At 41.5% G+C, this 13,568-nt stretch overlaps 1 protein-coding gene across 6 annotated transcripts in view; it reads right to left on the bottom strand.

Annotated features, from left to right (window-relative positions):
* The window catches only part of ERI1 (exoribonuclease 1), a 46,314-nt gene extending 44,424 nt beyond the window's left edge, over positions 1-1,890 (bottom strand). For 3 of the 6 annotated variants that reach the window (XR_013352860.1, XR_013352861.1, XM_077848992.1), the window contains exon 1: positions 1,592-1,890. Coding sequence is in view for 1 of the 6 variants with exons in the window: in XM_077848992.1 (XP_077705118.1) it covers positions 1,592-1,699 (108 nt within the window). In the remaining 5 variants the exon portion in view is untranslated. Of the gene's footprint in view, positions 1-866; positions 955-1,271; positions 1,415-1,591 lie in introns of those variants that run through there. The other 3 variants (XM_077848994.1, XM_077848993.1, XM_077848996.1) reach the window with 2 other exon arrangements.
* Positions 1,891-13,568: the final 11,678 nt, after the last annotated feature.

Here is a 13,568-nt window from a genome sequence, read left to right as displayed (position 1 = left end):
TACTTGCTGAAAAATAAAAATGCAACACCTATTAGTTTACAAAAACAACTGACTTTAGGGATAATGAAAATGTACTTAGCTGAGTTCCAACAGAATACTCTGCTTGATTGAGAATGAAAAAGAAAACTGTATCACCATTTATTAATAGTATCCAACAGTAAGTTTTTAACAAATTCACTAAAACCAATTTGGAACATAGACTTAAGTCCCTAGATCTCAAAGCTTGAAGACTTTCAAATATAATGAAGTATACTCAACTATTTTTTTAAACCAACTTACAGGATGATGTTATTGACAGTATCTCAGACTGAAGAAGAAAGGTGAGTAAAAAAGTGGTTCTTTAGCGAGAAGGGGCATGGAAGGCTTCTTGGAAAGCAGCATCTTTAAGAGAATGCAATAACTATGCAAAGATCCAAAAGAAGAGCATGCATGGCAAAGGGAGCATACAAAGACCCTTAATAGGAAAGACTATCCACATTAAAACAAACAAACAAAAAAACACAAGAGCAGAAAAGTGAAGCCAGGGGCTCTTATAGCAAAAGGAAAGCAATCGTGTGATATGAAGTCAGCAATGGAAGCAGGAGCCAGGTTCTGCAGGGCAGCAAACCGCAGACTAGGAAGGGAAGAAACACACACTTAATGTTATTAAGAGATTATTCTACGGGCAGCCCTGGGTGGCTCAGCGGTTTAGCGCCGCCTTGGGCCCAGGGCGAGAACCTGGAGACCCGGGATCGAGTCCCGCATCGGGGTCCCTGCAGGGAGCCTGCTTCTCCCTCTGCCTGTGTCTCTGCCTCTCTCTCTCTCTCTCTCTCTCTCTCTGTGTCTGTCATGAATAAATAAATAAAATCTTAAAAAAATTATTCTACCTGCTATGTGGAGACCTCACTGTGGATGCAAGACCAAGAGCAGCGAAGCCTCCCGCAAGTACCCATTATTAAGTTGCTCAGCACGTTCCTGAAATGCAATGACCGGTTTTAGCCTTCGGTTATTTACAATCGGCCTCGCTGGTCAACAATGATTTCTGTCAGACAAGATGAATAAATGAGTTTTAAGGCCGTCTTTACACTTTTGCTCGGTAACCAGGATCTACCACGGAGCTGTCAAAATCACCACCGAGAGGAAGTCACGGGATAGGTCCACATGAAAAAGTAGCAAATGGGCAAAAAGTTCCGACCCATGGGCGCGACCACCTTCTGTTAGGGCTGAGAGGTCAGGGGCTTCGGGTCTTAGGAGCGCAGGGCGCGATTTTTAAAACGTACGCTGCCGATTACCTCTACGGGCTCGGCCGGGGGACCGCGGCAACAGCGCGCACAGAAGAGCTGGGGCAGAATTCCCACCAGAACTTATAAAAGCACAGTTCACCCGCTTCTGGTCTTGACTCTACTTCCTCAGGACCAGCGGGCAACCCGCGCGAGAGGCGCCCCAGTGACAACCAAGGCATCGCAGCCGGGGCCGGGGGAGGGCGCGGCCGGGCGCGCGCAGGCTGCGGTTTCTGAGGAGCACCCCAGAGGAGCGGGGCGCGGGCGGGCGGGCTAGTGCGGGCGTCTGGAAGCGCCGGGCACCCACGGCGGGGCGCGGGCGGCCGACTCACCTCGGGATTCGGGTGCTGCGGCTCCTCCCCACACTCCGGCCGGGGCGACTCCAGCCGCGCGGGAGCCACGGCCTCGCCGCCAGGCTGTGTGCTCCGCTCCTGCTCCATGCCGGCTGTCACGTTCAGAAGAGAGCTGCGGGCGCCCCACACTTCCTCTCACTCTCACTCGGCCAAGCCCGAAAGCCTCGCCTTTCTCCGTTGAAAAATTACCGGGCTCGCGTTCCCGCGGCGGCGGCCACACAAACTCGAGGGGACACCTCCCACTTCCGGGAGCGTGTGGCGTCCACACGCCGCGCAGGCGCAGTGCGCGGGTGCGCGCGGCACGCTGGCGCCTCAGCCGCCGCGGGGCGGGGAGGGGGGGGCGGAGGCCCGCGCGGGAGAGTCCGGGCTGACGTGGCGCGGCGCGGCGCGGCGAGCGTGCGGCCGTCGTGTTGCCTTCACGCAGGAGTCTAGTCCCTGGAAGCCCCCGCCGCGGTGCCCCGGCTCGTCGCGGTATCACCAGGGAAGAGGAACGAGGCGTGCGGTGGCTGGAGAGGGGAACTTGGACCGCGGCGGGCGGGGAACAGCCGTAAGACCGTTGGCATTTTCCAGGAGGAGGTTGAGACACGTCCGCTCCTGGGCAAGAGCAAGCGGGTCTGGACTTACTAAAAACTCACCAGAATAGAGGGAACCGCTGTTTTCAGACGCGGAGCGGGAGGCAGCTCTGAGAAACTGCCTGAGAGAAAAGGAGGAACTCCGAGGCCCGCGGGTCTCGCCGAGAAGACCGAGGCCTCACAGCGTGGAGGGGACAGCGATTGGCCTTTAGGGGGCCTGGCGGGCCGAGCTGTTGGAGTCGGTGAAGCGGGCTTCGTGGGGGAAGAGCTTCAGAGTCACGCGGGGGTGCTCTTGCGCCTGTGACTGGACACGTCAGTGGATAAAGGGCCTGTGAAATTCCGCAAGGCGCAGAAAGAGCAGTCGGGAGGAGCGGGAAGCCGGGGCGGCCGGGTGGCTCCGCTCAGGGCGTGACCCCGGGGCCTCGGGTCGAGTTGTTCCCCGCACGGGGCCTGCGTCTCCCTCTGCCTGTGTCTCTGCCTCTCTCTGTGTGTCTCTCATAAATGAATAAATACAATCTTAAAAATAAAAAAATAAAAAGGAACAGTAAGCCAAACAATTCTCAGAGCCTCACACACGAGGAGGCCCCACAGCCAGAGGGGAGGAAGGGTTGAAGACGTGGAATATGCTGTAGAGACACCAGAGGTGTCCTGCATAAGTTGTGAGGTAAACCAGCCCGAGACTGGGGGGGGGGGGGGTGTCTAGAGTAAAGGCTACTGTAGACCCCTCAAACCTTAAAACCCTGAGAGGATCAAGCTGCTCCAGTAACTCACCTGACTGCCTACCAGAGCAAAGGCTACAACAAAACTCAAGAGTCACCATTAAGTTGAAAATATCAGGCATCCACTAGTTAAAAATGAATAGACCTGCCACGTAAGTATAAGAAAGTACCTGAAAATCTCTCAGGCGATAGAAACATATCCAGGAATGACACAACACAAATGGTGGTTTTAGCAGGCAAAGACTTTAAACATCTATTATAAATGCACTCAATATGCTCAGTGATTTAAAGGAGGAAATGATGGGAGAGGAATGAGATTTAAACAAAAAAAAGAAAAAGCGAATAGAATTTCTGGAAATAAAAAATATCTGAGATGTTTTAAGTTTGATCTTTAAAAAAAAAAAAAATCTCTAAAGGGGATGGATAGCACATTTAGCACCGTAGGAAAAAAGAAGTAATGGGGGGATCCCTGGGTGGCGTAGCGGTTTGGCGCCTGCCTTTGGCCCAGGGCGCGATCCTGGAGACCCCGGATCTAATCCCACGTCGGGGTCCCAGTGCAGGAGCCTGCTTCTCCCTCTGCCTATGTCTCTGCCTCTCTCTCTCTCTCTCTATCATAAAAATAAAAAAATAAAAAAAATTAAAAAAAAAAATAATGGGGCATCGGGGTGGCTCAGTGGTTGAGCATCTGCCTTGGCTCAGGTGGTGGTCCTGGGGTCCTGAGATCAGTCATGATACAGAGTTCCACATCGGGCTCCCTGCATGGAGCCTGCTTCTCCCTCTGCCTATGTCTCTGCCTCTCTCTGTCTCTCATGAATAAATAAATAAAATATTTAAAAAAAAAAAAAGGAAGTAATGAATTTGAAGACCAAGCACCAGAAGCAATCCAAAATGACACAATACAGCTTCTGTGACCTATGGACTATTACATAAAGAAACTGTTTATGTACGTTTGGAAGAGGACTTCAAAAGCCTCCATTGTGACCTCAAACTTTCTAATTAAGTACTTCCCAGCTTATGGCAACTCAAGTGGGGAAACCCTGAGGGCAAAGTGTTCCCTGATGGAAACCAAAACTACCCTCTCAAGTAATAGGGACAGCCCTGAGCCAGCAAGACCCCACCCATGATTGACCCCAAGACAATGATTGACTTGACCTTCACTGCCCACCTGTAAATACTCACAGACCTTTGTCCCGCATTTTCCTTACATAAACCTAGAAGTATTTTAAGCACGTTGGAGACCTCTTTGAGATACTAGTCCACTGTCTTCTCAGTGTTGGCCTCACTGAAATTTCCTTCTTGTTTGACCACACTAGTTCCTCTGCCTTTGGCTTTTGTCAGCAGTGAGTGGCCTAACCTGGTCTGTTTGGGAACCCTGCCTATCCCCAGCCAGGTGCTGATAAATATAAAGAAACTACGTCAGGCCACATCATAATCACACTGGTGAAAACAGTGATAAAGAGAAAAATCTTGGGGTGCCTGAGTGGCTCATTTGGTTAAGCATCTGCCTTCAGCTCAGGTCACAATCCCTGGGTTGGAGTCCTGCATTGGGCTCCTTGCTCCGCAAGGGGTCTGCTTCTCCCTCTCCCCCATATGGGCGCGCTCTCTCTCTCTCTCTCTCTCCCTCAAATAAGTAAATAAATCTTAAAAAAAAAAAAAATCTTAAAAGCAGCTAGAGAAAAAAAGGCACAGAGCACATAAGAATTTTCATAGACTTCTCATTAGAAGCTCTGCAAGCCAAAAGAAACGATAACTTTAAAGTGCAAAAACAAAACCAACTGTTAGCTTGGAATTCTATACTAAGCAGCAGGGTGAAAAAAAGGCTTCTTCAAACAAAGAAGCCCAGGAAAGCCACATCCTGAAGTACAGTCATCCCAACTGATTTGAAGACCTGTGAGGAAGAAAAATAAATGCTTATTGTTAAGCCACTGGGGTGTTTTGTTATTCAGTATTATAATAAAAATAGTTTAAAAGTACAGGATCATTTCAAGTTAAATGGCCTTGGGTGAAGACATATAATTCCCTAACAGAGAAAAAAACACACTTGGAAATCTGCCACAGGTATTTTACTTCTGATACCACCTGCTTCCTCCTTAGTGGACGACTATGTTTTCCCTCATAACTACAGATTTACCTTTGTGTTTTTAAGCTAAGTTTTAAGCTTTTTAATTTATAGACTCAAAAATTATAAAGATATCTAAGATACAAGAGAACCAATACTTTCTTTTTGGTCAGATTTATTCATTTTTTTCTTTAAATTATGACTTTGAGTCCTGACACACAACTGCAGAGAACTTGGTGAAATACTAATCTCATCTCTCTGTCACCTAAAAGATGCTGTTTCTCTCTCAAAGGATAAGAAAGTGACCCAGTGGACACTGTCAGGAGGCCATATTATATGAACAACAAGCACTAGTTACGAACTGTTCCAGTTGAGCTTTTTGATATATGTGTCAACTGTTAAGTAAAGATTCATTATCAAGGAGTGATAATTTATCTACATTGCAAGTAAGGTGCTTGTACCTTAGTACAGATGCCTGTGTCTATGGGAATAGGATACAACAACCATTCATTCATTCAACAACTATTTATCGAGCACCTGTTATGTGTCAGGAATGAGCATTGAATAAAATAACAAAAATTCTTTGCCCTAGTGGAATTTACGTCCAAAAACTGGAATTAGACAATAAACAAAAGAAATGAGTACAATATTTACACTACGGAGAAAAATTAGGGAGGTAAGGGGAATGGCGAAATGGTCATGGGGGCCTCAGGAGGTGGTTGCAATTTTAAATAGAGTGGTTATGGGAGGTCTCTCTGATAATGTACTATCTGAGCAAAGACCTGAAGGAGGTGACAAGTGAAGGAGCTAACTGTGAAGATATTGGGTAAAAGAATTTCAGGCAGAACAAGTAATAAGTAAAATGGACCTGAGCTGAGAACATGCCTGGAATGTTCAAGAAATACCAGTGTCCCATATTTTCCTTTGATTGTATGATATCTGCATGTTGGAAACACAAATGTTTTTAAATGTTGACTTTGCTTTTACTTTCCACATAACACTGAGGGAGAAATGTCAATGATCCTAGTGTCTTCTGCCTAAGAAAATATCCCTAGTTGGACAGCTAAAGAAGAAAGCCTCCCTGAATGTTTCAGATATATGACACAAGCCTAAAAAGAGAGGTTTTAAAATTGGTTATTGTCTTACTAACCCCGGTTTAAAAAAAAAAATGTACCTGTCTTTCATTTAGCTACAGTGTCCCTGGATTAACCACTGTCAGTAATAGATCCACATAGGGGTATTGTTAGATACTGGAGTTTGTAAATTGTTTTAGGCTAAATTGAATATGTAACCTTTGCAGGACTGAATTTGTGTGTAAGTCATTTGCCCATTGTTACCTGATACCACAAGTTGTATTTCTTGTTCTATATTTAGGTTTGTATTTGAGGGCCCGTCTCTGTTCCATTGGTCTGTGGTGTCTGTTCTTATACCTTTTCCCATGCTATTTTTATTGCTTGGCTCTGCTATGTGTCTTAATATCTTCAAAAAAAAAAAAAAAAAAGTTCCTCCTCTTTCTCTTCTTTCTCAAGACTGTCTTAGCTATTTACAGATTTTTCGTCTTTCGCATACATTGTGGGACAAGTTTATTGCTTCTCAAAAACCCAACAAAAATTTCTTATTAAAATTGAATTCAGACACTTGTGTGGCTCAGTGGTTGAGTGTCTGCCTTTGGTTCAGGTCATGATCCCTGGGTCCTGTCCTGCACTGGGCTCCTCACAGGAAGCCTGCTTCTCCCTCTGCCTATGTCTCTGCCTCTCTCTATATCTCTCAAAAATAAATAAACAAAATCTTTAAAAGTAAATAAATAAAAAATAAAATTGAATTCACTAGATTAATTTGGGGAAAACTGACATATTAATATTAAGTCATCCTATTAAAAATATAACTATTCAGATAATTTTATATGTCTTTAGAATTTTATGATTTTGTCCATAAAAGTCATATTCTTGGTTAAATCAATTCCTAGATATACTATGATTTTTGTTGCTATTATTAATGGTATACTATTTTTAGCTTAAGTTGGTTATTTATGGTGGAAAAAATACTACAGATTTTTTTTTTAAGATTTTATTTATTTATTAATGACAGACACAGGGAGAAAGAGACAGAGACACAGGCAGGGGGAGAAGCAGGCTCCATACAGTGAGTCTGATGTGAGACATGATCCTGGGACTCCAGGATCATGCCCCGAGCTCAAGGCAGATGTTCAACCACTGAACTACCCAGGCATCCTAATACTACTGATTTTTATAATTCCTAAACTTTCGTGTGTATTTTAATCTTTTTAAATATTCTGTTGGTTTTGGATGACTATTTCTGCAAATAATGTTTTAGCTTTGCTTTTCCTACACTTGGACCACTTTTATCTCTTTCTTTCTTATGCATTGGCCAGGAGGCTTGATAATTTGTCAACAAGAAGGGTACAGGTGCTGATCTCATAGGAATTGCATGTAAATTTTCTCTATTTAGCATAATGTTTTCTGCAGGTTCCAAGGTCTTTACCTTCAGTATTTTAAATGTAATACTTCATTGTCTTCTTGCATGTAATATTGCCTTGAAAATCTGATATCAATATAATTCTTACTCGTTTTTAAATGATCTATTCTTTCTCTCTAGAAGCTTCACGTATTTTGCTTTTGTCAACCAATGTTCTTAAATTTCATCATAATGAGGGTACTTGGGTGGCTCAGTCACTTAAGCTTCCAACTCTTGATTTCGGCTCAGGCTGTGAAATGGAACCTCACATTAGGCTCAGCACTGGGTATAGACACTCTTTGAGAGTTTCACCTTTAATTTGTTAAGAAGAAATATCTTTGAGAGATCAACCCCCCCAGTTCATAATCCATCAGCTCTGGGATTTGGGGTACAAGTAAAGGGTGAAGAAGTCAATGTCTGAACTGAGCTGGACAGCTTATTTTTGTTTTCATCTATTCCTCTCCCCTGCCAGGTGCCCAAATGCTTCTACCCTAATATAAGACATGGGCAGGCTTACAATGGTGCTGCTGGTGACCTCCAGGCATTCCATGGCTGCTCCCAGTTGCCTGCTATTCCAGGCTGAGCCCAACACCCCACCACCACCCAACAAATAAACACATGTCCATCCCACATCATTTCAAAACTACCTTCAGACTCCCAAGGAGTTTCTCTGTTTGTTGTAGGTGTGGTTGTTCATTTCTCAAATCCATGCATTTTTCTTAATTCTAGATTTTTTTTTAGGTTCATGGGAAAGGAAGGAAGCAAATGAGTTATGAAGCAACTTCATTAAATATATGGTATATTAGTTTCCTAGGTCCACCATAGCAAAGTATCCCAGACTGGGTGGCTTATACAACAGTAATTTAACTTCTTATAATTCTGAAGCCTAAGAAGTCCAAGATCAAGGTGTGTGCAAGGTTGGTTTCTTCTGAGGATTCTTGCCTTGGCTTGTAGATGCTGTCTTCTCCCTATACTTTCACATGGTCTTTCCTCTGTAACTGTCTATGTCCACATTTCCTCTTCTTGTAAGCCCACCAAATATATTGGGTTAGGGCCTACTCTAGTGACCTTCTTTTAACTTAATTACCTCTTTAAAGACCCCGGTCTTCTAATACAGTTACATTTTGAAATACAGCAGTTAGGACTTCAGTGTATGAATTTTGGGGGCACACAATTCAGCCCATAATATAGGCATTTAATTTCTATTTTGGAGCTGTAATTTCACATTTGATTTAGCTTACTTCTAATGCTTTGACCTTCTTTCTCACCACCTAAGGTTCTATGGTCCATTATCATGATTAAATCTCTTTGCAGCATCTTAAATTTATTTCCCTAACAAAACTCCCATGATGATAAATCTGTCTACCTTCTGCGTACTTGCTCTGAGTTTTGAAAGATGCCTTAGAGATCACACAACAGTAGGTCAGTGTTATGATAAGTTAAGGGTCACCATGTCATCTGAGTGTTAATACTCCCTGGCAAACCCTAGCATGTTTCTCACCTCATCTTGCCTTTGCTCTTCACAACTCATACTGGAAACCTCTGCTCTCACCTCCAACTTCCAATCTACTTCTTGCTTATGCTCACCTCCTGCTTCATAAAGAAGGTAGAAACCTTCTGCAGAAATCTTAGCTTTCCACCTCCAAATCTTCACCTACCCATATATGATCTTGCTTTATTTAAAATTTTGATATTTTGTTCATCATAGAGTTTTTGCATCAATTTTTGTTACACTAAAATAATATTTATCTTAATTACTGAGTTTTTGGAGCTTCCTTCAATTTTTTGAGTGTCTTATTTGCTTCACCCTAGTTCTAGCCCTGATCCATCCATCCATTCTGCCCTTCTTCAATATCTGAGTGAATACCACTACATGTTCTCTGAATTTTCTTCCTCTCCTACTTGCTCAGGAAGCTTGAATTTTGTATTAACCATTCTTTCTTATGTATTTTCTATCTTTTCCTTGCAAGTAGACCTTTCCTTTCTGTATTTAGATGGGCTCAACTCAAAATTTTCCAACTTAAAAAGGCAAACCAAACCAAACACTTTCCTCAACCTCAGAAGCCTTACAGCTACTGCCCTTTCACTCTCTCCTTCCCCCTTTAGAGTTAACCTCTTGAAAGAAGTGTCTCTCTTTACACACCATCCACTCACTATATAATCTTCCAGAGTTTGGATTCCACCCTTATAGTTCAGGGCCTTTACTTCTTGGGGCCATCAGTTATCTCCCTGTGGTTAAATTAAATCCAGTAGGCTCTTTTCTGAACTCATCCTACACGAGCTTTCAACAGCATCCAACACTGTTGGCTATTATTTATTTGCTGAAACACTTTCTTACCTTGTCTCCATGACAACACACTTGCCTGGCTCCCTTCCTTTCTCTGTCCATTCCTTCTCAATCTCCCTAGTCAGTTCCCCCTCTTGTATTCCATTGTTTAAAGCAAGAATTTTGTCAGGGCTGGATCTTAGACCCTCTTCCTTTCTCTTATATTCCTTTATCAGTATAAACTCTCGCTCTAAGTGTTTTTATCCGTTCCTCTAGCTTTGTTTACAATCCACTTACCAATAATTCCCAAACTTATGTTTCTACCTGAGATCTTATTTCTGAGTACCAGATTCACATAACTAATTACCTACTCACAAACACCTCAAACTCAACATTTCCAAAAGTGAACTCATCATCTTCCAACCAAAAACTACCACTCCTCTGTCATTTCTTTTCTCAGTAAATGGTTCTATAAGTCCCACAGTTGATCAGACCAGAAATATGAGATTCACTTTTTACTTTTCATCTTCCACAGCTTCCTTAATCAAGATGGTTACAAAGCTCAGAATGACCTGGGTTGTTCTTACCTCTCCAGGTTGTTCTTATCTCTCTGTCCTTCCATCCTTAACTTCTTTCAGTAGCTCAGCATTCTATGCTGGTTCTCATCTCAGGGCTTTTCCAGCTAATTTCTCTCATTCTTTAGGTTAGCAGTTAAATTTCACTTCTCCAGAATGTTTCCTACAAGTTCCTAGATTTTGTTAGATTCTGCCTTTTATAAGATCTACTTCCTTCTTTGGCATATTAGAATAAAGATTTGACTCTATAAGGAAAAGATCTTAAATAGCAGCAGGTTAAATGACATAGAATTTTATTTCTCTCAAAAGTTCAAGCTTGGCTCTGTAATGTAAAGATGTCAAGGGCCCAGAGTCCTTCTATCTTGTTACTCCACCATTCATAGTATGTTGAGCTCATCCCCATGTTCCAGGCAGCGTGGCATTCTATATGCATTCCAGCCAGTGGAAAAAGAGAAATTGAAAGGGAGAATGTGCATTTCCTTTTAAAGTCACACCCAGAAGTCATGCATATTGTTTATGCTTAGATCCCATCTATTGAAACTTATTCACATAACCACACACTAGTCACAGAACAGGCTGGCAAAAATATTGTCTTAGTTCTGTGAACAGTTAACTGTGAATAGTTGTCTCAGTTCTGTGAACAGTTAACTGTGAATAGTTGTGAATAGAACAACAACAAATAGTTGTTTCTATTGTTGAAAAGGGAAGATCAAATATTTGGTCACCTGATAGTCTCTGCCACAATCCTGGTGAATACATATATCCATGCACACCTTTCTTTGCACATAGAGCACACTTATCTTTTCTTCAATGGAGATAACCTCCAGATCCTACTGAGCTGGTACATTCAGCTTACAATCTCTGGGTAATGTGCGGTCCTTTCCATCAGGCTCAGATGGGGCTCTTCTTGGTTCAACCACTTAAAACCCAAAAGATAAGTTATCTGCTCTGACTATATCCAATATAAAATAGTAGGAGTAAGACCAGGATAACAGGAATAAGAATGTTTATTTGGAAAAAATAAGAAAAATGGAAAACATAGTCACTGGGCCATAGAAATGACCAATTCTGACTGAGCAGGAACTGAAAAGACTGGGCCCAGATTGATTAAACTCATGGCAAATGCTGTTTCTGCTCTTAGAGAAATAAAGGGGGTTGTCTCTCTCATCTTTATCTTCTGTGGCTCCTATCTGATAATATCCATTTCTCTTATTTTTGCCTGACCACTCCTTAGCTATGTAAAACATTTGAAAGTTTGAATAATTTTATTCAGTTTAGATGGATATGTATGCATATATAGTGTATCATATACAAAGGAAATTACATTTTATCTATACATTATTTAAATGTAATATATATTATTGCACACAGTTATATAATTTATTAGACGATTATTTTTTTTAAGATTCTGTCTTTAAGTAATCTCTAAATCCAACATGGGGATTGAACTCACAAACCTTAGACCAAGAGTTGCATGCTCTCCCAACTGAGCCAGCCACGTGCCCCAAAATATACTTACTTTATATAATATATAAACCATATATAATTTTATACTCATAAATGTATTTTATTTTTATCTATCTGTATGCATGTATGTATTATATTAATTTGTAGGTTAATTCCTTGTTCTAATTGCTTATTCCTTTTTTCTTGCATAATATAATGTAATTGCTTAGAAACATTTGTGTGACGTGGTATAAATCATGTCCTGTCTCATTTTGAAGACAAAACAGAGTCTTCTGCTCTACCCACAGCATGGGGATGTATAGTCTTGCTGACAAGCACTGATGCGCGTGACAAGCCAATGACAGGTGAGGTATGTACAAATTTTGACACTTTTGTTAAATAGACCATCCAAGAAAGCTTATTTTACTATTTTTTATGTCTTTGTTATCTTTAAGATTTTACTTATTTATTTAAGAAAGAGACAGAGAGAGAGAGCATGAGGAAGGGCTGAGGGCGATGGAGAGGGGATCTCCAGTAGACTTTGCTGAGCACAGAGCCTGATGTGGGGCTCAATCTCAAGACCCTGAGACCACGACTTGAGCCAAAATCAAGAGTTGGATGCTCAACTGACTGAGCCATCCAAGTCCCCCTATATGTCGTGGTTTAAATAAACACATCTAAGCCTGCATATTAAAGATTTCAGATTTATTTTGAAATTTGAATTTGCAGAAGGAAATCAATTTGGGGTTTGGTATATAAAATAAAATAGATTTTCTATTACAAAGAACTTCAGATATTTATTTACCATTTGAATTATAAATAATTCATTTGAGAGTTATCATAATCCAATTGAGTCAGATTGGGAAATAATAAAAATACAGTAAATATTAGAAATAAATTGTATTCTAAAAACACATATAATTTATATTTGTATTTTTGTTAACTTCCTAGTATTCTTATATTGTATCAGCCTGGGTGGCTCAGTGGTTGAGTGTGTACCTTCAGCTCAGGCCGTGATCCCAAGGATGGAGTCCTGCATCGGGCTCCCTGGCAGAGCCTGCTTCACCCTCTGCCTATGTCTCTGCCTCTCTCTGTGTCTCTCATGAATAAATAAAATCTAACACACACACACACACACACACACACACAAAACCTCATCAAATTATTTTGAAAATTGTATATTTTCTATTATTACAAAAACAATATATGTTCAGTTAGGAAAATTAAGAAAATAAGAGTCATGGATTCCATTGAGATGTCAAAGCAACAGTACCAAATATCCTCCCTCTTTCTTGACGATGACCCACACTGTACAAGAAGCTAGTTTCTTGAAGCACCACCAGAGGGCGATCAATCCAAAAATTACTCTCATGTATAACCTCGCTTCCATGCTGTGGAGATGCTAATAGGTTTTCAGTTTCAGTTTGGGAAGACAGCAGAATAGAAGAGGAATTGAAATATTTCTGTTTGGTAGAATAATTGTTTAATTTTTTTAAAAGTTTCATCACGACCCTCTCTGGAATCTAATTATACATTCCTGAATATAGCAAACATTTATTGACTGCTTACTGTTGTGATAGGTGCAATTGATAAAACTGGGGCCTAACATTTTATATTTCATACTTTCTCTGGAGAAAGAGGCATACATAAACAAATGTATTAGGATCCAATTTGTTGTGTAACACACAAAATATTTAAATGCAGTGAAGGACAGGATGAATTCTGCTAAAGACAAATAAATGAGAGGAATGTTTCACAGAAGAACTGAACCTTAGAAAATGAGTAGACACATTGAATTGCCAGATTAAAGAAGTGGATTGAACATGTGCATTTAATTTTCTTTC

Source organism: Canis aureus, chromosome 15, assembly GCF_053574225.1.
Source record: "Canis aureus isolate CA01 chromosome 15, VMU_Caureus_v.1.0, whole genome shotgun sequence".
In the NCBI taxonomy this organism is placed as follows: Eukaryota; Metazoa; Chordata; class Mammalia; order Carnivora; family Canidae; genus Canis; species Canis aureus.
The sequence above is the reverse complement of the archived record's forward strand: the minus strand, read 5'-3'. Positions and strand labels throughout refer to the sequence as shown.